Source organism: Dendropsophus ebraccatus, chromosome 8 (assembly GCF_027789765.1).
Source record: "Dendropsophus ebraccatus isolate aDenEbr1 chromosome 8, aDenEbr1.pat, whole genome shotgun sequence".
Lineage (NCBI taxonomy): Eukaryota > Metazoa > Chordata > Amphibia > Anura > Hylidae > Dendropsophus > Dendropsophus ebraccatus.
In genome coordinates this window covers 84,940,547-84,963,529 of record NC_091461.1, presented here as the reverse complement: position 1 = coordinate 84,963,529, position 22,983 = coordinate 84,940,547, and the positions used below count along the sequence as shown (strand labels likewise).

The following is a 22,983-nucleotide window of genomic DNA, read 5'->3' as shown; positions in this document are numbered from 1 at the left end:
ACATCCAAAAGCCAATTAGTAAACCCTAACTACAATAATGTACCAATAGCCGTCATTGCACTAAGGGAAGGCCAGGCAGCTAAATGACGTCTGTTATTTTAGGATTTATGATGTTATTTATGATGGACGTCATTTTAAGTGGAGCTAAAAAAAACGTTGTGTGAACATGGCCCAATACAGTATATTTGCCTTAACATGAAACTTTTTGTAATTTAATTTGAAAAATGACTTTCCTTATTTATTGGCTGTATTTAATAATTGTTTCAAAATTAGAAGTGTATATTTGCTTTAACACTTTTGGAATTTTTTTTCTCCGGAGGTATCTGAAAATGCGAGGTAGCTCTGCCCTATGTTGGTCAATTCTACTCTTGGTGGCACTTCTTACTCACACTGTTAACACTAAAGGAGGTCGTGGTGGTGCAAGAGGAGGAGCCCGTGGAGCCTCTCGGGGGGCATCTCGCGTGCGTGCAAAGACGCCTACACGTTATGGATCCTTTAGGGTCGCCGCTGGAGCAGCTGCAGCGGGAGCTGTGGCTGGAGCAGCAGGAATGGCTGGAAGAAGAAGGTGGAGATATGATGACAGCTCAGAAGTTGGTTCCCGGTGGAACAACCGCACAGATGATGGGATCTACAGCTATAGAGCATGGACATCTGGTACAAACATTCTCACAACAAGTCTACCAGTCACCCTCTTCTACAGTGCTATAACCATTCTCAAGTATTGTTGTTAACAATAAGCCAACCCTCTACTATGGAAAAATTTTACTGCTGGGAGATTGTTGTTGATGTCTTGATTCTTAAAAATGTGCAGTATACCCCATGATACTATGCTACTGAAGCTACTAGTAGATTGTTTACAGGTGTGTATCCTCATTAATGTGTCTCCAACATGTTATAAGTGAGAAATACCCAGCTATATGTACATTCATCCAAGTGAGAACACTATAGTAACTCACAAGAGTATAACTACCTGAAGGAGTCAAGAGGTCCAGTCACACCCAAGCCCTGCAGCAACCCAAACAAGGGGAGCAGTAAAACAGATGCCGTGATAGTTGGGAACAGGGGCAGATTAACTTTACCATAGGCCCTGGGCTGTTCACCAAGGCTGGGATCCCCCAACCCACTGTAACTATGGCAGCACTAATGTGGTGTTCATAGTACAGGATAGATAATGTCATGATGCCCTGATTTGTGAAAAACTTTATTAAAAAGCAGTGATTGTTTGCAAATCATGGCAGAATTGTAGCCAGGAGACAATACACTACTGAAAGTATAAGTCTGTTTGGGTGGCCATGGGCCCCGGGCTACCACCCGAAATGGACCTATTCTAATCCGCTACTGGTTGGGAAGTCCTGGTACGGATGAAATGGTAGTGCCACAAAATTTACAAATATTCACTGGGGGGAGGGCAGGATTTATCAATACCAATGCCCAGCATATGTCTGAATAACCATCAATGTACACTCTGCTTACCTGATAGGTGGGCGGGGCCAGCAAGCTCCTGATTTATTATGATTTAGGTGTAACTCATGGTGAAAATCTACACCAGCTGAGGAGCCTCCGATTTTCTGGATTTACTGAGGCTTGTGTCTCTCACTAATCTAGCATAGGGCATGGGGGTGGAGTATGCCTGTCTTGATAATTCCCCCTCAATGTCTTTTAGCAGAAATTGGTGTACAGTACATAAAATATATCGGTCTTATAAAGGAAAGTACTCTACTCTATTCACATAGTGAGGAATGTCCCTGGAAAGTGAATATATATTACCTAGGTAAGTGAAGACCACAAAGATGTAGTTCACCTAAGCATACAATTAATTGCTATGGATAAAAGCAGAAGGTAATTAAAACAGTTATCCCATAAAATATAGTATTTGATCAGTATGAATCCAGAGTCTAAAAATGTCCAGATGTTGTGGAGACATTGGAAAGCTGTTAGACATTGTGATGCTCATGACATGCGGGCGCCCCCCTCTCATCTACTTTCAAGATGAACTGAGAGGAAGTGAGCACCGGGGAGCAGAACAAGTAGGAGCTTTTCTGCTCCCTGGAAATAGACCCGGTGATAGAGAACAGGAACCAAGCCATGGTTCAAAAAAGGGACCGTGGCACAAGCTTCCCCGCACTGGGGACGTTCTTTTTATGTGCAAAACGTAAAGCGAATGTACTGATGGTACATAAGCTTTAAAGATTGCTCCAGGTCTCTCTCCTTGATCAGGAGATGTAGCTGTCAATCACATCCGACTGATTCTCTCCATCGTAGTCTATGCAGCGAATCAGTCGGATCTCGCAGGCAAACCAAGGGTTAAGGCTATATCTCCAGCTGATCACAGGGGGTCTCGAAAATGAGACCTAGAGCAACATGTCTAATAACATTTGAAAGTAATGCTATGAGTGTCGTGTAGTAATTTGGTATGTTGTGCTTCCTGTCAAGGAGCTTTTTAATATGAAATATAGAGATGAGCGAACCTTGAGCATGCTCAAGTCCATCCGAACCTGAACGTTCGGCATTTGATTAGCGGTGGCTGCTGAACTTGGATAAAGCCCTAAGGCTATGTGGAAATCATGGATATAGTCATTGGCTGTATCCATGTTTTCCAGACAACCTTAGAGCTTTATCCAAATTCAGCAGACCCCGCTAATCAAATACCGATCGTTCAGGTTTGGATCGACTCGAACCCGAACCTGAACCCGGTTCGCTCATCTTTAATGAAATACAAATTTCAACTGTAGGACAATTTACCACTGCTTCAGGTGATTCTGTCCATGATATAGTAGGACACTGCTTCTATGGTAACATATTATAGATAAGATAGAAGATTTGTGGTAGAAAAAAACAACACACGGCTAATGTATACTTTTAAAGTGAATCTGTCAGCTACAATTCACGTCTTAAACTGCTGACCCTATTAGATAGCTGTTAGGTTCAGGAGACACAGGGTACCTTTCATATACCTGTCTGTACTTCCATAACACCAAATGGCCATATGGCCACCAAAAAACGGCCACAAAAAGACATTTTGCGGCTATAGTCGTAAAGAGTCACTGTCATTAAAAATAAATTGCGCAGCTGCCATACTCTCTCCCCCACTATAACTCCTTTCTTCAGAAAGGAACACAATGGGGAAGAATAAACCTCTAGCTATGTAGCCAAGTATCCGGATTATCCTACTGTCTGGCCACTAACCCTAAATCCTTGTCTTCTAAAGTTCAGGCTTGCAACAGACAGTTGTATTAATGTATTTTTATTAGCTACTTCCAGGTTTTTGTGTCTTTTATACATTAGTATGTTTGTTATCTATCCTGTTAAGCTGCTACCTTGTTTTTCTAATATTTCTACTGCACCCATAGGAAAAGATTTCAACAGACTTCTTACCTCTATTCTTATTGGATTATTTGAAAAGTTACTTGTAAAAAAGTGATACATTTAGGCCAGGTTCGTGCGTATTGTATCCACAGCGTATTTCACGCTGTGAGTATGTCAAATTCAGCGCCCTAAACCCCCCGCGGCCTGGGTACATACTTTACCAGGTCCCTGCTCCGGCTTGCTTCAGGGGGCTCCCGGCGCTCAGCCAAACAGTGCGCTGTGGCTGGGTTAAGGGCGCTGACTTTGACATACTCCCAGCAGGATGACAATCCCACTGCGAATATGTCATCCCATTAAAGTGAATGGGAAGGTATCTGCAGCGGATTTCGCTGTGATCTCGCAGCATGAAATCCACTGCGGATACGGTATGTGTGAACCTGGCCTTAGGCCTTTGGCTTCAAACCGAGTGTGAACCTAGCCTAATCTATACATATGAACATAGATCACCATTTATACCTTAATACCCAGGGATATAACTAATCAATGGCCTCCTTCACTGCCATTTGCATACGTATGCATGGAACAATTACACACATAAATGCACACAGACAGACACATAAACTTTACTGTTAATATTAAGGCCATGTTCACATGGCATAAGACACCGGCCGTGACCAGAGAAAATCATCCCGGCCAGTACTGCAGTAAAGGCCGGATGATCTTAACCACCGCTGAATTTAGATGCGGGCGCATCCGTGCGTGCCCGCTTCCGAATTCCCTGCTGCTCACAATTCTACAACACATACGTTGTGTGAACATAGCCTAAAGGTGTATTCCACTCTAACATAACTTTTCATTTGTTGCTGCCCATGTTGAGACTAACAATTCCTTTCATACGTGTAATAATCTATTCAGTCTCTTTACACCAGTTCTGAGCTGCTGCTTTCTGCTAAGGGCACAAAAAAACTATGTGTGAGCTTTTCTCTCCCTCTCCCCACCCTTCAGAGATGGCTGACATAAACAAGTCCCTGGCAGGCTTTATCTGCAACATTGTAGCTTCTCTGTGATCAGGGGCGGATTAACTTTACCATAGGCCCCGGGCTGTTCACCAGGCCTGGCCCCCCCCCTACCCCACTGTAACTATGACGGCACTAGCCTGGCGTTCATAGTACAGTATAGATAATGTCATGATGTCCTGATTTGTGCAAAATTTCCAAAAAAAAAACCCTGATTTTTTGCAAATCATGGTGGAAGTGTAGCCAGGAGACAGTACACCACTGAGTCTTTTTGGGCGGTCATGGGCCCCCCAGGAGCTCAGGGCCCAGGGCTCCCGCCCGGAACGCCCCTATTATAATCCACTACTGTCTGTGATGCTTGGAGGGTTAATCTGAGGTTACGTTGCTGAGGAACTCACTGTCATTATCTGTTACAGCATTACAAAGTTGCAGATAGGGACTTGTTTACATCAGCTGTCTCCAAGGAGAGGGGGAGGAGGGGAGACCGAGAAAAAAAGCTTACACACTTTTTTTGTGTCTGCAACAGAAATCAGCAGCTCAGAACTGGGATAAGGACACTGATTAGATAATAGGTATGGAATGAATTGTTAGTCTCACCATGGGTAGAAAGTTTAACATATGAAACGGTATCCCTGAGCAGAATACCCCTTTAAGACTTAGCACAGGAAAGGAAGTCAAGCAGTTTTCCATCAAAGAATTTAGATGACAAATTAAAATTCAATATGTATTTGAAGGGAAACTATCACCAGGTTAGACCTGCTGATATGTCCTTTTTGTGCATGGGGTCTCTTACCTTCATCCTTGGCGCCATTTTTGTGCAGTTTGTAATTTACTCCTGCGTCTACTAAAGCCGTTTGGAGCATTAGGGGCAGGGTTATTGCCGCTATTTTAAACAACAGTGGTTGTTTTGAAATAACGGACGTAATTTGCCTTTAAATGGTGGCCCTCCACTCAATTTTAACAGTGTGTGAACAGTGTGTGAGTGTTATCAATCCACTCCTGGTTTTTGTTGCAAAATACAGACCAAAATTCTGAGCAAAACTGTGTGGGAACATAGCCTTAACCTGCAGAACTCTTATGACACAGTTCTGGTGAGAGTGCACTGAACAGGATTGCTTGTGCTGGGTTGATGATTTACGATTTAGACTGCTGTAGATGGTATTTGGAGGGAATGAGTTACTGATGCATTGGATTTTTTTAACAGCAGCAAAGGAGGGATTACACTAAGCACTGTTACTGCTGAGGTGAGAGGGAGGCTTTGATTTACCATGCTTTACATTGCATGGCCAGTTTATACCTTCTGAACACTCACAGATGCATGTACACGGTCTTTGTCTCTCCCTTCAACACAGTTTTCTCTTCTTCCTGAGTCTCATCTAAACAACCCATTCTCTTAAAGTGGCTGCAGGTTCAGCTGCTCAAATCCAGGTGATCAGCTGGTTGGTTTTCCAGTAATTCAATGTATGGGTGACCATGTTATACATGGCCAGGCTATGACAGCCAGAGCTTGGGGGCTGCCTTTACTTGACATTGTAATTAAATCTAAAATATAACACACATACATAGGTTTCTGCTCTTAGCATCTGTGTTCTGCCATGCTTATATGTATGAGTTATTTAAAAAAACATTAAGTCATTTAGTCAAAGGAACCAAATGTGAGGAAAAGACTGGTAAACATAACAAGTGGACTGCAGAAATCCATTGGATTCTGATCGTAAACCGTGCATCTCAAAATATATCCTTTGTGACACATTAGGATTGTATGTGCAAAAGAAAGCTATAACAAAACCAGACCTTCACCTTGTGTTGTGATTGCAGATTAGTTTTCATAAGAAATGGGAAAGATGTAATTATTATTCATAAAGTTATTGCTTATGATACACATGGAATAGACGGCAGAAATTCTATCATCCTATCATTTTGGCTATCATCAGCAATTCCGGCTATCATCTTTTTTTCGAATTGTGTACTATTTTATATTGTGTGGATATTTTGGACAGTAACTGAGTGTGTTTAGTAAATTAATGTAAATGCCTATCTTTATATCCAAAGTGTTTTTGTGAAAAATTTCCAAATAAACATAATTTCTGAACTTTGCCATGATTTATTTTTGTGGTAACTCGTGTGTGGGTACAGCAGACATTGACGACTATTGTTAAGGCAAAGCTGAACAATAAAAACAAATGTTGCCCCCTAAAACATTGTAGATATCTATAGAATACAGATATTTGGTATATAGCAACTCCGAGTGAGTGTTCTCTTGATCAAGAGAACACAACCGTCTACTGTGTAGAATCTTTTGTGAAAAAAAACTATTAGATGTCTCTAGCTGGCTATGTTCACACAACATTTAACAGCGTCCGTTGCATAGCAACGGACACTGTTAAATAGCCGGCCGCCGTGCTGCACTCTTTTTTCACAATTGATTTGCGGGCACCGGCGGCTATGCCCGCAAATCAATTAGCCATTCACTCCAATGCAATGTGCGGCCGATGCTGTACATTGCGTTGTGTGAACAGCTGATGTTTCCGGACGCTGTTCAGTGAGCAGTGTCCGGAAATAATGGACAAACACATTATTCTAATGCCCGTTCTAAAGATCGGGCGGTAGAATAACGATGTGAGAAGTAAAGAACAGTAAAGAACTGGCGCTGAGGCAATTGCAATCAGCGTCCGTTCTTTACTAAAAAAGAATGTTATGTGAACATAGCCGCTAAGTTTACATGTAGTATTTAGTCCTCATTATGGAGCTAATTTTGGTCAGAATTTGTAGCCAACAAATACTCACCAAAATAAGTGCAAAATACTACATGTAAATCAACCCTTATGGTCATTGGTCTTACCTGGCAGATTTCTTGCTGTGGTATTGTACCTCCTGGGAAGGTTGTTTTACATGACTGGACTGGAGAACGTGGTACACCCAGTCCATTTTGGCCTCACTGATGGACTGGGAGTGAAATAGCACATAAGCAGAAATGAAATAAACAGCAGCAGCAACGAAAGCAAAGGGTTAAACCCTCTTAACATGTATGTGGCCACTTTTACGTCCAGAAAACAATGACCCGAGGAAACAAGCCTTTCAGGAGGCTTCAGGAAACCATCATTGTTTCCTGGCTGGCCGCAGCGGTGTCCTCCTCCAGTTTCTCCCTCTGTCTTCTGGTGCTTTGTGAGTATGAAAGACATCACTTGTGCGCCGCAATGATGGGGGGCAAGTAGCAGCCTCTTGTGGCTGGAGGTATAATGCTGCCTGCAGTCACAAGAGTGATTGACAGGGTCTGATCAATCATAGCCTTTAACTGTATGCTCTCCTAATTAGGAGCACATACAATTAAAGGGCTAGCGTCCGCACCCAGCGGCACTTATTTGGGTGCTAGCTCTGGCCTGGTGGCCTGGAAAGCTTTGCATTTAGAATTCTGGATAAATAACAGATGTGCATCCGGAGCTGTCTGAAATTCTGGATGCCCATATAGGATTCAATGGGGCATCCGTAATGGAATTCCGGACAAATAGATATGTCCTATATTTTCTGGCACAGACACCCTTCAGGAAAAAATCATGAAGGTTATCTGTGCCCAATAGAAACCTATGGGTCCTGTTGAAGGCATTACCGTAAAATCTCTGCTGCTGAAATGGGAGGGAAGCCTTTACTTTACATGGACAGTGCAGATCATCCGCAGCCTTACAGCGTGCAGGTAAGCAACCCAGCCTTTCTCTCCCTCTCCCCCCTATCCTGCATAGGACACATCATATTTTGTAGCTCTACTTGATTGAGCAGTTGTAGATAGTACTACAGGTTCCAGAATGCATCACTTTCCCTCAGCTGTTCATCACAGTCCCCCACCCTGCCCATTCCCCGTCTAAAACTGTTGCAGAACATCTAGACTGTGTTCACACCTCAGAGTTTCTTTACGTTACTGAATCAATTGCAGTACTTTATCATTTTATCGTGGCCCCGACCTACACAGTGCACTCCTGTGGATAGGGGACAAGGTAGGTTACATTGGAAAACACCTTTAACTGATGTAGACGCATTTTGGACACTTCTGGTATTCTTATATGCAGTACCCAAGGGGAGACTGCCACACATGATCGCTGTGTGTGTAGTAGTCTCTGCACATCAATCGCTGATTGCTATCATTGCTCAATGTGCAGGGTCTACAGCACAGTGTGATATTCTATAGAGCGATCAGGTTGGGCAGCTTCCCCCAACGTATTGGTAAGAATGTACAGTACACTGGGTGAAACAGACCCTGCTCTGTATAATACTGTGCAGCAGTACTTGATCAGAGCCGGGGTTCGGGAACTGCAGGGCTACCTAAGCGACATAAATGTTGGTGGCAGCAGAGGAGCCTTTGTCATCCCTTAATGCTGCTAGCCAATGGAAAAGGATGGTATCTAAAAAAAACTATACATTTAATGAAATAGTTATACTACAAAATAATATAACTTTATTAAAGGCAGGTACAGACTGTCCGTCCTACCTATAGTGCATGACGGTGGTAGTGAAGGGTGACCTCTAGAAACTGTACAAACCCGTCTCTGCTATCAGCCGCCCGCTCACAGCGCATGCGTACAAAGACACGCTGTCAGGTAAAGGCCAGAGGACTGAACTGCGCAGGCGCAGAAGCTGAAGATGGCGGCGCTCTGTAGAGGGGTCTTTCGGCTAGCAGTACCCAGATGTCATGTTCATCCTGCGCTTTACAGACAGTATAGTGCTGGTATGTGGAGGAGGGACCTGTCATTGTAAATGGATACAGTGTACTTCGCGTACACGGTGAACGGTGACAAGCCTCTGTGACTGGAGAAGTGACGGGCGGCGCTGGTGTCCATCCTCTTGCTGTGTGACCTATTAGAAGAGAAGGCTGACTTATAAAAGAGTCCTCGCCACCTGTGCGCGAACTACAGCTCCCAGCACGTCGTGACAGGTGCAGGCATGCTGGGATGTATAGTTCTGCATCAGCCATATGGGCAGCTGCCTGGTAGAAGATGTTATACAGTCACAGTATGAGGGATGTGTTCACACTACAGTCACTAACGTCAGCCCTTCTGCACACGGTTCCTGACAAGGTCACAATGGATAGGCAGTGTATTATCATATGCTGTATTGTTTTATGTCAGACAACGGTGTAACCTGCCTACAAGACAGTGCCTTAAAGGGGTTATCCAGCGCTACCAAAACATGGCCACTTTTCCCCCTACTCTTGCCTCCAGTTCAGGTGCGGTTTTCAATTCAGCTCCATTGAAGTAAATGGAGCCCAAAACCCCACCCAAACTGGAGACAAGAGAGGGGGAAAAGTGGCCATGTTTTGGTAGCGCTGGATAACCCCTTTAAGGGTCTGTTCTTAACATGCACAGACTAGCTGCGTAAAATTCGCACAGAACTCGCATGAAAGTAGCTGCGTTTTTGTGGTGTTGAACTTGCCTGTGAAAATCAAAACTCGCATGTAAAAATTGCACCAAACACGCAGCGAGAATACACATACATTGACTTGATAGCAATCAGTATCGCTGTGGATTTATGTGCGAGAAACTAGCAGCGATAAATACGCAGCGAGTCTGTACATGTGAACAGACCCTAAAGGTGGAACTTCTCCCTTATGTTGTAGGCAGTATGACATAGGGGCTCTCAGAGGTCTGTCCCCTATACCGCAGTCACACAGACACATCAGGTTTTATGGGGGGGGGGGTGAGTATTTGGACTGTGAATGATTAGGAGAAGTCAGCGTGCCACACTTTCACTCCTGGTCTGGGCCGTTTTCCGACCTGGTTGGTCCCATAGGCTTATATTATGCAGCCGTCCAGGTCACATAACACAGCTGGGAGAGAATCATGGTGTGGGTGGACGTCTCCTGAATCATTCTGCCCATTGGTCACAGTCTGGACACTTAGACCAGGACTGATCACATGTCAAGAGTTTTTTTTCTTGTAATAGGTACCCTAAAGGGGTTATCCAGTGCTACAAAAACATGGCCACTTTTGCCCCTCTCTTGTCTCCAGTTCAGGGGTGGTTTGCAATCAAGCCCCACCCAATCTGCAGACAAGAGTGGTGCAGAAGTGGCCATGTTTTTGTAGTACTGGATAGCCCCTTTAAGGTTTGAGGGTCAGGAGATGTCCATTTATGAGGGATGACTAGTTTGGCCCCTTGGAGTAAATGGCATTAGAAATTAAAAAAAAAAAAAAATTTGGGCTAGGAATATGTTAAACTAATAAAGGGGCGCTTCAGATGAGTCAGGATTTGGGACTACATTTTCTCATAGATTGTAAGCTCTTCTTGGTAATCAGTTTGTTACTGTGTAATGTATGGTATAGTAACATGCTGCTATATAGATCTTTGTATACTGTACTGTGTCCCTCCTGTAGTGAGTTATAAATGTAGACATGCACTAGTTATGTTCATGTTGCTGTGTTTTTCATTCTTACAGGGCCATCATATCAGTACATTGTGGTAGAACGCAGAGGGCAAAGCCAAAATGTTGGTTTAATACAACTGAACCGTCCCAAAGCACTGAATGCACTATGTGATGGACTCATGACAGAGATCAACCAAGCTCTTGATGCTTTTGAAGGAGATCCACAGATTGGGGCAATCGTTATCACAGGGAGCGAGAAAGCATTTGCTGGTTAGTTTTGCCTTTTTAAACGGAATATTACAAATTAAATGTAAGTTGCTTGGTCTACAGATTTAAGCTATAGTTTTAAAGGAGAAGTCTGGCCAAAAGTTTTTTTTTAATATGTTTTTACTTATGGAAAGTTAGACAAATTATGTACAAATGTACATTAATTATGGGAAATGCACATATAGTGCAATTTAGTAGATCAAGCAGGCTTCAATTTCGCTAAAAAACTGTGACGTGTAATTCCTATGGAGTGTCCAGCGGGGGGTGCACTATATGTAGATGTCTGTGTGCAACTGTATGTAATGTAGTGTTAGTGACTCCATCACAGGGTCACAGGGCATGCTGATGACTAGGCTCACACCGGGAGAGAGGGAGATAGATGGCACCTAGCATCCCTTCCCTCCCTGCTTGTTTTGTGGCACACATACACACTGTACTACTCCTCGTATGAGCAGATGATGGGGGTGTAGTACCAGGCCGATCCCCATCACCATAACCATTCCACATTCCAACCAGCATACCCCCCCCCCCCATCCACACCCGCTGCCGGAAGGAGGGATGTATGCTGGTTGGAATGTGGGGTGGTTATGGCGATGGGAATCGGCCTGGTACTACTCCCCCATCATCTCCTCATACTATGAGCAGATGATGGCAGGAGTAGTACAGTGTGTATGTGTCCCACACACCGAGCAGGGAGGGAGGGGGGGGGAGGTAGTTAGATGTACGAGCACCTCTCTCCCTCCCTGCTTGGTGCAAGCTATCTCCCTCCCTCTCTCCCGGTGTGAGCCTGGTCATCGGCAGCACAGGGAGAGAGGGAGATGCCCTGTGTCCCTGTGATACATTACATACAGTAGCATATACAATACACTACATAGACTTCAACAGCCCCCTGCTGGACACTCCATAGCAATTACACCTGATTCGTGACGTCATGATGTTTTAGGGAATCTGAAGCCTGCTTGATCTACTAAATTAAGGGAAATAGCACTATATGTGCATTTCCCATAATTAATGTACGTTAGGAATTTGTCTAACTTTGCTTATGTAATAACATATTAAAAATATGTTTTGGCTGGAGTTGTCCTTTAAGGTTTTCCATTTAGGCTGTCTAATCAAGGAGATCTTATCCATGTATGGGGCTAGGAAAGGAGATATATATATAATCACAAGCTGCCATTCAGAGTTGTTTTCACTTTTTTTGCAGTTCTGTAATGTTTTTATTGTACTTTTTATTGTTTTTGGTTTGTTAAAAAAAATTCTTTTGTTCATAGTTACATAGTTTGTTTGCTCTCCGGGGTTGATCCTGCCACCTATGTTTTCTTGTCAGATATTCTTTCACACCTTGTTAAGTTTCAGGTAGTTTTCAGGTGAGTTTTTCTAACAGTCAATGGGAGCCACGTTGAAATGCGGTCATGCCTCAGAAATCTCATGCTGTTTTGATGAGGTGAGAGCACTTGCTTGAATGATTTTTTTTTTTTTTTTTTGTATTTTTGGCAGCTGGTGCAGATATCAAAGAGATGCAAAACCGGACTTTCCAAGAGTGCTATGGGGGAAGCTTCTTGTCCCACTGGAATCGTGTCTCTACTGTTAAGAAACCTGTTATTGCAGCTGTTAATGGTTTTGCAGTAAGTCATCACTTATATGTTCAGATTTTCTTTAGGGCATAGACAGTCAGCAGCAAACCTTGGTTGTCTATAAACAACAGCATAAACAGCAAGTAGATGGGCTGGAAATGACTCGGTAAGGTCCTGGGCAATTGTCACAGGGACAGTATCTAAAGCCATGCTGGCTGCAGTGCATCCCCAAGGCTGAAGTGGGGGTGATCCATCAAGCTCTTGACTGGTTTGAAGGGGATCCACAGATTGGGGCAATTGTTATCACAAGGTGGCCCCACAAATGCTCAATTGGGTCCAGGACTGGGGAATTAGGGGGCCAGGGAAATACTTCAAAGTCTTGGTCATGCTCTTTCAATCAATATCAGACATTTGTAGCCATGTGACATGTCACGTTATCTAGCTGGAAGATCCCATGCACCAGGCAACACAATAAGCATGTATGGTTCTACATGATCTGTAACGATCATAATAATAATAAATAAAACAGATGGATTTTTACCCATATTGCTTGAGTGTGTCTTCCACATAGATAACTGGGCCCAGAGAATGCCACCAAAACATTCCCCAGACCCTAATGCCGTCACCACCAGCTTGTGTTCCTCCTGCAATGGTTGCAGTGTGTTTGTTCCCTGATGTTTCTCAACTGACATGAATGGTGGACAGAGAAACTGGTATCTGCCCATACTTGTCAGTGGATCGGATCCTCTCCACTGGTGATCTGTTTAGGCCATCCGGAGCCTATTCACAAAGTGTGCGTGCCCTCATGTAATTACAGGACGCATAGGCAGCCATTAGTATGGGCCATCCTAGAGGGATGGGGCCTAGACCTTTAGGCCAGCCCGTACCAATGGCTGTTAATGGGGCAGGGCCTAGACTGTGCAATAGGAGCGGCGGCAGCAGACTGCTGCTATCTTATATGGGCTGCTCCCATGATCTAACTATCGCCCAGACAGCCCCCCGCAGCTCCCCACAGCCTTCCCTCCCGCTCGCATGTAATAGCACAATGCTGGATGATGGCAGAGGGATGCTCAGTGTCCCTCCAGTGCCCTGTGTCCCTCAGTGTCCCCCTGCCATCATCCTCTCCAGCAGCCAGAGCCCGCACAGCTCTGGGAGTCGGGTCGTGACATCACCATGTTATCCAGAAAGTGAAGCCTTGATGCAGTAGAAAGTGCAGGAAAAAATCACTTTATAAGCATTTCCTGTAATAATGTGTATATTGGTGATTTGTATAACTTTTGGGGGCAATACAATACTTTAATAAAAACTTTTGTTAAATTTCTCCTTTACAGTAGTGTAATATTTCAACATATTACTGTCATATAATAAGTATGGCATACCATTGAATGACCACATTTAATGGCTGCCAATGTTTTATGTGTGCATATAGCTTGGAGGAGGATGTGAGCTCGCTATGATGTGTGACATTATCTACGCTGGAGAGAAAGCACAGTTTGGGCAACCAGAAATCTTGCTAGGAACCATTCCAGGTACACTTGCATATCTAAATGACTGTGGGGTTTCCTAAATCCTGGTAAGACACTTATAACGCATTTGCATATTAATAAAAAAAAAAAGTTCCTCCTGAACAAAACAAAACCACATATGGATAATAAAGGGAGCATTTTTTCACTATAAAGTCCCCTGTTTTGCTATACTAGTGGTTTTAATGGGTTGTCCGCTAAAGCCTTCTGCTCCCTGACACTCACTTTCTGAGAGCCCTCTTCTAGGTAGGAAGCCTTTCAAGCCATGGAGGGGCAGGGCTAAGTCGCAGTCATTGCGTGCGGCCGAAACTACACCCATATTGAATGTCGACTGCGTAGTGTCTCCGATATTGTGGAGACACCTTGCAGCTATTGGACATCACGTCCCTCCACATCTAGGAAGGGGGGGGGGGGGGAGGCAAGAAAAAGTTTCAGCTTCGGAGAGAGCAGAAGGCTTTAAATGTCATCTGCTCCCCGAACATTCCCTTTACTATAGCCAGAAGTTTTAATAAACTCATACATGCCATGACATGTAAACGGTTGTTACATTTTGGTGTATACTTAAATTGGAAAAGATGAAGCCTCTCTGTCTGCCAGTGTACAAACTATTTCTGCAGAAGCTGTATATTTTATCTTTTTCATTCCTTTTAGATTCTGGCTCTTCATACAAGAAGCTTGGTTTTAATGGGAATGTATCGCCTACATTTTCTTTAACGTATTAGAGACAGATACTAAAACATGAAATTTTTCTGATCTGTTTCTAGTTATTTTTTTTTTATTTAAAGGGGTAGTCCACAAAAAAAAATTGGGATCAACTTGGAAAAAGACATGGGATTTTTTTTAAATAGAAGTAAATTACAAATCTCTGGCCCTTGCTGGGATCGGTTCATTTGAAGTAAAAAAACAAATTGTGTGAACTACTCCTTTAATTTTTTTTTGTATTTTTATACTGGTTCTTACAATCTACTGGTATCACAAGTGGCTGTACAGATTACTTCACACCAGCCTCCTCTTATCACCACAGACAGAACAGGAAGTCTCAGCTAGTTTTAAGCCTAGTGGTAAGATTAGGAACTGCAAGATTTCAGGATTTATTTATTTAATTTATAATATACACAGTAAAATTAAAAACTGTAAAAAAAAAAAAAATCAACAAAAGTTCTTAAAAAATGTTTAGCACAAAAACTTGAATTAAACAGTAGATAATTTACTGATGACAAATTCACTTTAAGGCTATATTTGCACATTTTAATAGAACAGCTTTTGTTTGACACGACAGTTTTGAATGTCAAACAACGGCTGCTGTATTACTTGTTTCTCCGGCCAATAATGCATTAGGCATATACAAGTCTGCCGGCCAAATGGGTGTGAATAAAAGCCAATTAACCATTGACTTTCATTCACACTACCACCGGCAGGACATCAACACTGTGTGTGAACAGTCTATTTTTTTCGGGTATTGATTGCAAACAACAGCCGTAGAAAATAGACAGGTTCCTTATTTATTATGACCGCAGAGAACAACTGCTTTAGTTAATGCACTGTGTGCACGCCAATGACCGTTATTCTATTGAAACCAATTAAAAACAATTAATTTGGAAACCTACGGCCGTTGTGTTCAATAACCAATACAGCCATACGTTTTTAAACTCATTACAGTGTGTGAGTGTAGCCTAATAGTGATGCTGCATCAAGCTCTGTTCCTCCCTATATTAGCTCTATTAATATCAGGTGATGGGTGTGAATATACAGGGGGTCAGAGGGTGTGTATTAGGCATACATGCCCCTCAATGTAAAACATTCACACCCCCTGACTGTATAATCCCACCCTATGTATTTATGCTGATCTATTATAATATTTTTTTTTTTCTAGTTATGTCATTTCCCGACTGTCTTTTGTCTTGTTCCCAGGGGCTGGAGGTACCCAAAGGCTCACAAGAGTTGTTGGAAAATCCCTAGCTATGGAAATGGTCCTTACTGGGGACCGCATCAGTGCCCAAGAAGCCAAGGAAGCAGGTACAGTAACATGATATACTTAAAAGTGACCTAGAAATGTTTAGCAAGTGTCTATTTCAGAACTTGCATACATTTTTACCTGTGCTGGCTCTCTCTGTGTAACAGATATCTGGTTATTAAATTTTAATTCTGTAGATGTGAATGAGCCTGGAGTCCTCATGGCAGTCTTCAGCCACCCTTAAGTCACAAAGTCTGTGCAGTGTGTCTGCTCAGCAAAGTCCTTACCATGTCTCCTGCTCTTTGATTGGCACCCCCCCCCCCCCCCTTTGTGTGACATCAGCCAAGGAAATGCTGATACACATGCGGGGTATATCATTCACAGAACAGAAGGCTTGTTTGGAGTTTTGACAGTGTGCATAAAAGTCACCAGCACATAGCAGCTAAAGGCCGTATTACACAGCCTGATGTTCTGAGGAAGAGAGCGCTGACCTGTCAGCCCAGCGCTTGTTTCCCGCTCGTTCCCTGCTTGCTGCCTGTGCTATTACATGCACAGACAGCTAGCGGGAAGCAGCAGAAGGGGCTGCACGAAAAATCCTTAAATAGTTTGGGCAGCCCATTTAAGTCACTGGCGGTCTGCTGCTCCTATTACACAGAGCAATGCACAGCAGACCATCGCTGCACACATCATGCCGGCTTGATCGTGGTCTTTCAACACTAAACTATTATCCTCGTGAACAGTCAGTAATTGGCCACGTAAGTCCATTAATCGTTCAAGCCCTTTAAGTCAGCTTCAGCTCTGTGTTCAGCACCATGGACAACACACTGAACATGTCAAATAGCTGTGCATCACAGGGAATATTCCCAGTTATTGCAACTTTCTGGGTTGATGTATTGCTGTGGCGGCTATTAACTGCAGCTCAGCTTCTGTGTATAGCAGCTGAGTTGCAGTTACCTTTCATCACCACTACACAGTGAATGGAGACAAATTGCTTCTGACCCTGTTTACTGTGTGGTGTGGGCACTAAACAGCTAATTGGTGCAGGTGCCGGGTGTTGGCATCCCGACGATCATTGGCTGATGAGCTATCCTGTGCATAACTAATCAGCCAATTATGGCCGGAAAAACCCTTTAACAACCGGTGATTTTGCCCATAGCAAAGATGTGGTTTGCTAACCTTTGTATGTGGAATTAAACAGGTTTCTGTAAGGCTTCTGTAGTGCTGTCCATAGCCGCGGACCTACAACTATAGACAGGACTATGTAACCATCTGCATTTGCACAGACCCATTAATTAGGTGATCCGTGCCTGTATCTTTTGCAGCACGCATCACAGCCCCTAATATGGATCTGTAACACCTACGGATGTGTGTATGAGGCCTTTGAAATGAATGGGTCCTCAGTTTCAGACAGAATATGCGAATGTGTGAATGGGGCCTATGAATCGCTGCTGTTGTGTTATTTTAATTTTTGGGAATTCTTTTACTCTCAATAGAGTTATCAAACCTCGCCACTATCTTCCTTTGATGAGGATAAGTGTTGATAGTGTGGAACCAAGCACTCCTAAACAAGCGTTGCTCTGCACCATGAATTTCAGTAACTCGTAGACAGCATAAAACGTTTTATACTAAGGCCCTTTTATACAGCACTATATGCAGCCCTGTATGGTTGCCTTTACACAGTGTGCACAGAGTGCCTTAATACAGTGAGAATAATTAGGTTCCAGATGAAAGTCTGTCAGTTTGCTGTCTCACTGCTGTCAGTCAGTGTGGCTAATTTGGTACCTGCTTTATTACTGTTTGCCAATATGAGGACTTAATGTAATTCTAGGGAGAAAAAGTACTGTATGTTTTAATTCTACTTTCTTAACAGGACTTGTTAGCAGAGTGTATCCTGTAGACAAGTTAGTGGATGAAGCCATTACTTGTGGGGAGAAAATTGCCAAAAACTCCAAACTTATTGTGTCTATGGCAAAAGAAGCTGTTAATGGAGGTGAGTAGATTTATTTAGACATTTAATTGAAGTGGTTATCCAAAAAAAAGTATGGCAAAAATTATTGGGTGGGAATAAAAAAGACACTAAGGCTGGGTTCACACTGCTTTTAACGGATAGAAAAACGTAGTCACCACTATTTTTGTGTACTTTAAAAAAAAAACACATCTGTTTCGATCCATTCCTTTTTTTATAATGGAATAAAATTAAAAAACAGATCCAAACAGATGGCACACAACTGCATCTGTTTTTTCCATAAATATAAATGTTAAACTGATAGGAAAAACAGTGTGAACCCAGCCTTAGATTACCAGTCCCCATGCCTGCCTTGTGCCTCATGACTCCCATGCCCCATTAGGTATCATCTTCTCCTGGGTATGTCACGATATGGCTGAAAGATCATAAGCTGGTGGGATTTAGACCACTCAGCCAATCAGCGACTGCAGCAGTGTTCTTCCCCAGTCACTGGCTGACCAGGGCATCCGTCAGACGGGTCGTGACATAGCAGGAGGGGAGCTGAGAAGGCAGCCAGCTGGGGTCCAGGAGCGGGACATGGTGCTGCGCAGGTGCCGGGACAGGTGAATATAACTTTTTTTTTTTTTTTTTTTTCCCCCACCCCCGGCCCAAAATAATTTTTTTTTGCCTCCCCCCGAATTCCCCTTCTCGCTGTACTGTTGTATTTGGAGCTGCTGGGGAGGCTGTGGATGTCTTTTTTTTTTTTCTAGACTTTTCAAAGACCTTTTATGCCATACCGCATAAAAAGTTTGTATATAAAATGAGGCTGTTGAGAATATGTGTAAATGGGTAAGCAACTGGCTAAGAACATACTCTACTTGGTTCAAAGTTAATAGTGGGTACCACAGAGGTCTTCCTTCTTCTGATGATGCTTACAGAGTACAATTTTAATATGTGCTAAATAGCAAACTTTGGCTAAAGCTGCCATTGAAGGACTTGGGGATATTAGTGGATAGTAAACTCAGAGAGCTTCAAACTGCTTTTTCATGATAAAAATGCATTTTTCGGCTAATAAACCCAATTACAAAGCTTCTTAAAATCACCTGAACTATTGATTTCTGCAAAAAAAAAATTTAAACGACAGTGACACTTTGAGACCATTTGCAAAGTGGTTGTGATTGCGGATCTCCCTTTCAAGATGAGTTAAAGGTGGAGTCACTTTTGCATTCATGAAAATAAACCAATTTCTCTATATTTCTCTACAGCATTTGAATTATCTTTGTCAGAGGGTAACAGACTTGAAAAGCGACTTTTCCACTCTACGTTTGCTACTGTAAGTTTGAAGATTATGTATAGTATAATTGCTGCACTATAATTGCTGCACTATGTACAAAACACAACATTCACTGCTTGTGATTTCCTTTTGTAGGATGATCGTAAAGAAGGAATGACTGCTTTTGTAGAGAAGAGGAAGGCCAACTTCAGTGACCATTAGAATCCAACTATTAGGATAACTAGACACGTATTTAGATATAATTCTCCAGTTGATGCCTAACACTCTACCTTACTTCTTCCAGAAAGAATGTTTTTCAGCAAATCATCTTGTGGACTAATTTACAAAACAATTCTTTTTTTCCTTTTTACATTATGTTTTGCTTAATTATGAGAGAGGTTGGTGACCTATGGCGATGTAATACACAATAAAGGAAAATAGGAGTTGAGAATATTATGGCTCATTATGTCATTTTGAATAAATATATTTTTCGCAAAATACCAAGAATATTACTTATTATTCTTGAAGCTCAGGGTGATAAAGGCTGTATCTGATGTGAGACTGTTGCTTTTCTACAAGAAGGAGGAGAGGAGACCTGTGGACGGAGGATAAGAGCAATGGAAAAACAGATCAATGTATTACAAATAAGCAGTGAAAACAAACATACCTACGAAATTTCAATAAATTACATTACTTATATGAAGTATGTTAAAGGAGAAGTCCGGCGAAAATATTTATTAAAGTACAAATACAAATCTCCAATATACACTTATTACAGGAAATGCTTATAAAGTGCTTTTTTTTCCTGCACTTACTGCTGCATCAGGGCTTCACTTCCTGGGTAACATGGTGATGTCACAACCCGACTCCCAGAGCTGTGCGGGCTGTGGCTGCTGGAGAGGATGATGGCAGGGGGACACTGAGGGACACGGGGCACTGGAGGGACACTGAGCATCCCTCTGCCATCATCCTCTCCAGCAGCCACAGCCCGCACAGCTCTGGGAGTCGGGTCATGACATCACCATTTTATCCAGGAAGTGAAGCCTTGATGCAGTAGTAAGTGCAGGGAAAAAAAGCACTTTATATGCATTTCCTGTAATAAGTGTATATTGGGGATTTGCATAATTTGGGGGGGGGGGGGGGGCAACACAATACTTTAATTTAAAAAATTTCACCGGACTTTTCCTTTAAGCTAGATGGCAACTTAAAGTTCAATGGTGGAATAGGGGAGCTTATACAGTATGTTATACAGTATGTTAAAAGTGGTATGAACAACAGTGTGAAAGATTCAATAGTGGGTGAAGACAGTGAGTATTTGGAATCCTTATTGGTTTAGCTACAGTGTTGGGTGAAGACTAAAGAAATAATTTTTGGTGTAATCTGTAGCACCCTATCGCCCTGGTACTTAGCGCAAATGGACGTAAATTTACGCCCGATGTTTCCCCGATCGCTGTGTGTTCACACACAGCGGTCGGGGAAGATGGCCTGCTATAATGTATAGCAGGCCATCTCTGCTCGTCGGCACGGGGGTGATTAACCCCTCCCGTGCCGACGATCGCTGCTATAGGCTGATCAATACAGATCAGCATATAGCAGCTAAATTCAGCTTTGGTGATTGGTGCTGTCCGAGACAGCACCAATCACCATTAGTGTCCGGGGAAAAGATGGCGCCGATGCCACCCCCACGATCGCCGTGATAGGCCGGCCAGTACCGGCCGGCCCATCATGGCGATCAAACCGTTAAAAAACAGTGTCTCCGGGTTCTGAACCCCTCAGCTAGGTAGCTGAGGGGTGCAGAACAGGTGTGTATAGTGTAGGTGCACTATACTCACCAGATCTGGGCGTCCGGAGCAGCGATCGGGTCCCGCGCGTCTTCACTTCCGGGTTCGATCCGGTCCCGTCGGCAATTTCCGGCTCTTCAGGCTTTTCCTTGGCCCCTATCTTCGGCAGTCTTCGTCAGCTTCTCTGTACTGCCCCCTAGTGGCTGATCAGTGAATATCATTCACTGATCAGTTGCTTTAGGTTAAAAAAAAAAGTTTTTATTTTTTTTTTTCAAATTTTTTTTTTACTTTTTATTCGCCCTAACGCCGCTGAGTGCTGATCAGCATCGCACGTAAGTGCGCCGCTGATTAGCAACTCCTCCTTTTTGGCGTAGGGGCGTTTTTCCCCCCTATATCCTACCGCCACTGTCTGCTGATAAGTACCGCACACAAGTGCGGCATTTATCAGCAGCTTCTTTTTTGGTGTAGAGATATTTTTTTCTTACTGTCAAAAAAACGTAAAAAACACTACACTACACCACACTACATGAAATAAAGTTTTACACTACACCACTACACATTTACATACCCCATATACTAGTCCCCGTATAAAGATGGCCCCCAGGGTGTTTTCGGTGTCGGACCCATACGTTATTATTGCCTCCGACACTGAAACAGCCAGTGAGGATGTATGGGGGGATCCTTCTTTCCTCCATTCATCCTCATCATCCAGTGATGTGTCTGGGGGGTAGCGTAGCTCTGTGAGAGTACCTCAGGGTACACTTACAGATTTAGGGTACGTGCACACTGCGGAATGGCGAAGGATAACCCTTTGTGCATTCTGCTGCTGGCACCTGCCGGCGGACTGATGCGGGCGCGTGTCTCCACCCGTGTCATAGACTCCATTCTATGCACGGGCGGATTCTGTTGTCCATCTAAAGAATAAACACGTTCATTCTTTGGACAGAGGGCGGAATCCGCCCGTGCATAGAATGGAGTGTGACATGAGAGGAGACGCGCGCCTCCATCAGTCCGCTGGCGGATGGCAGCTGCGGAATGCACAAAGGGTTATCCTTCGTCATTCCGCAGTGTGCACGTACCCTTAGAGTGTATGAAGGAGGGGACAGCCGAATCCAGCCCCCAGATGACAGCCCCCCCCATCCTCGGAGTTAGTGGAAAGATCGTTCGGGAACTGATCTTCCCACTGCTGGATAAAGGTCACCACCTGTACGGGGATAACTTTTATACCAGCACCCCCTCTACCGGTCCCTCGCTGCCTGAGCTACTGTAGCTTGCGGCACAATCCGAAAATATCAGAGGTAGTTATAGAGCCCTAATATTTAGCAGCCATGGAGCGGACCCAGCGCTTCTGAAGAAAGGGAGACCCTGTATCGCACCAGGGAAACATTTTCCAGGTGACGTCCTCCACAATGGAAAACAGGAGACCCCAGAAGAAGTGCAAAGTGTGACGTAACAGGGGGATCAGGAAGGACGCCATTTTCCAGTGTGCCACCTATCCTGATCACCCCGGCCTCTGCATACTGGATCGCTTCAAGGCGTACCACACGTCATTGGGGTTCTACATTTTCTAAATTCTGTTCCTTATTCCTATTTCAGGGGTCACATTGATCCAGGGATTATTCTGATCGCCATTATGGAGTCGGGAAGGAATTTTTCCCCTGTGATGAAGCTATTGTTGTCTGCCTCACAAGGGTTTTTTGCCTTCCTCTGGATCAACACAGGTTGAATTTTTCCCCAGCTAAATAGGTATGGCCGCCATTCCCATTAGAGGATGCCATGATGCAATTACAAAGCCTCTGTGCGGCCAGGACAGTAGAAACCCCCCCACAAGTGACCCTATTCTGGAAACTACACCCCATAAGGAATCTAACAAGGGGGGCAGCGGGGATATGGCCCCCTGGTGACGGCCACATTTGGGCCGTGAAATTCCAAAAAATTGTATTTTTTATTTTCACGACACATGTTCTACACATGTGTCCATCACCAGTGGGGTCC

The 22,983-nt window shown here is 43.6% G+C and overlaps 1 protein-coding gene across 1 annotated transcript; it reads left to right on the top strand.

The window, feature by feature from the left end:
* The first annotated feature begins 8,930 nt into the window (after nucleotides 1-8,930).
* Nucleotides 8,931-19,660, top strand: ECHS1 (enoyl-CoA hydratase, short chain 1). Its single transcript, XM_069979255.1, has 8 exons — nucleotides 8,931-9,039; nucleotides 10,744-10,941; nucleotides 12,436-12,563; nucleotides 13,942-14,041; nucleotides 15,947-16,051; nucleotides 17,860-17,979; nucleotides 19,200-19,267; nucleotides 19,364-19,660. The coding sequence occupies exons 1-8, from the start codon at nucleotides 8,955-8,957 to the stop codon at nucleotides 19,427-19,429; spliced, it is 870 nt and encodes a 289-aa protein (XP_069835356.1). The 5' UTR covers nucleotides 8,931-8,954; the 3' UTR covers nucleotides 19,430-19,660.
* Nucleotides 19,661-22,983: the final 3,323 nt, after the last annotated feature.

What these genes read in the sequence shown, in the direction of transcription:
- ECHS1 (XM_069979255.1), top strand. Translation starts at nt 8,955, where the DNA reads ATGGCGGCGCTCTGTAGAGGGGTCTTTCGGCTAGCAGTACCCAGATGT. An exon ending in CAGCTGTTAATGGTTTTGCA is followed by an intron (nt 12,564 to 13,941) that starts GTAAGTCATCAC and finishes GTGTGCATATAG; the next exon opens with CTTGGAGGAGGATGTGAGCT. An exon ending in CCAAGAAGCCAAGGAAGCAG is followed by an intron (nt 16,052 to 17,859) that starts GTACAGTAACAT and finishes CTTTCTTAACAG; the next exon opens with GACTTGTTAGCAGAGTGTAT.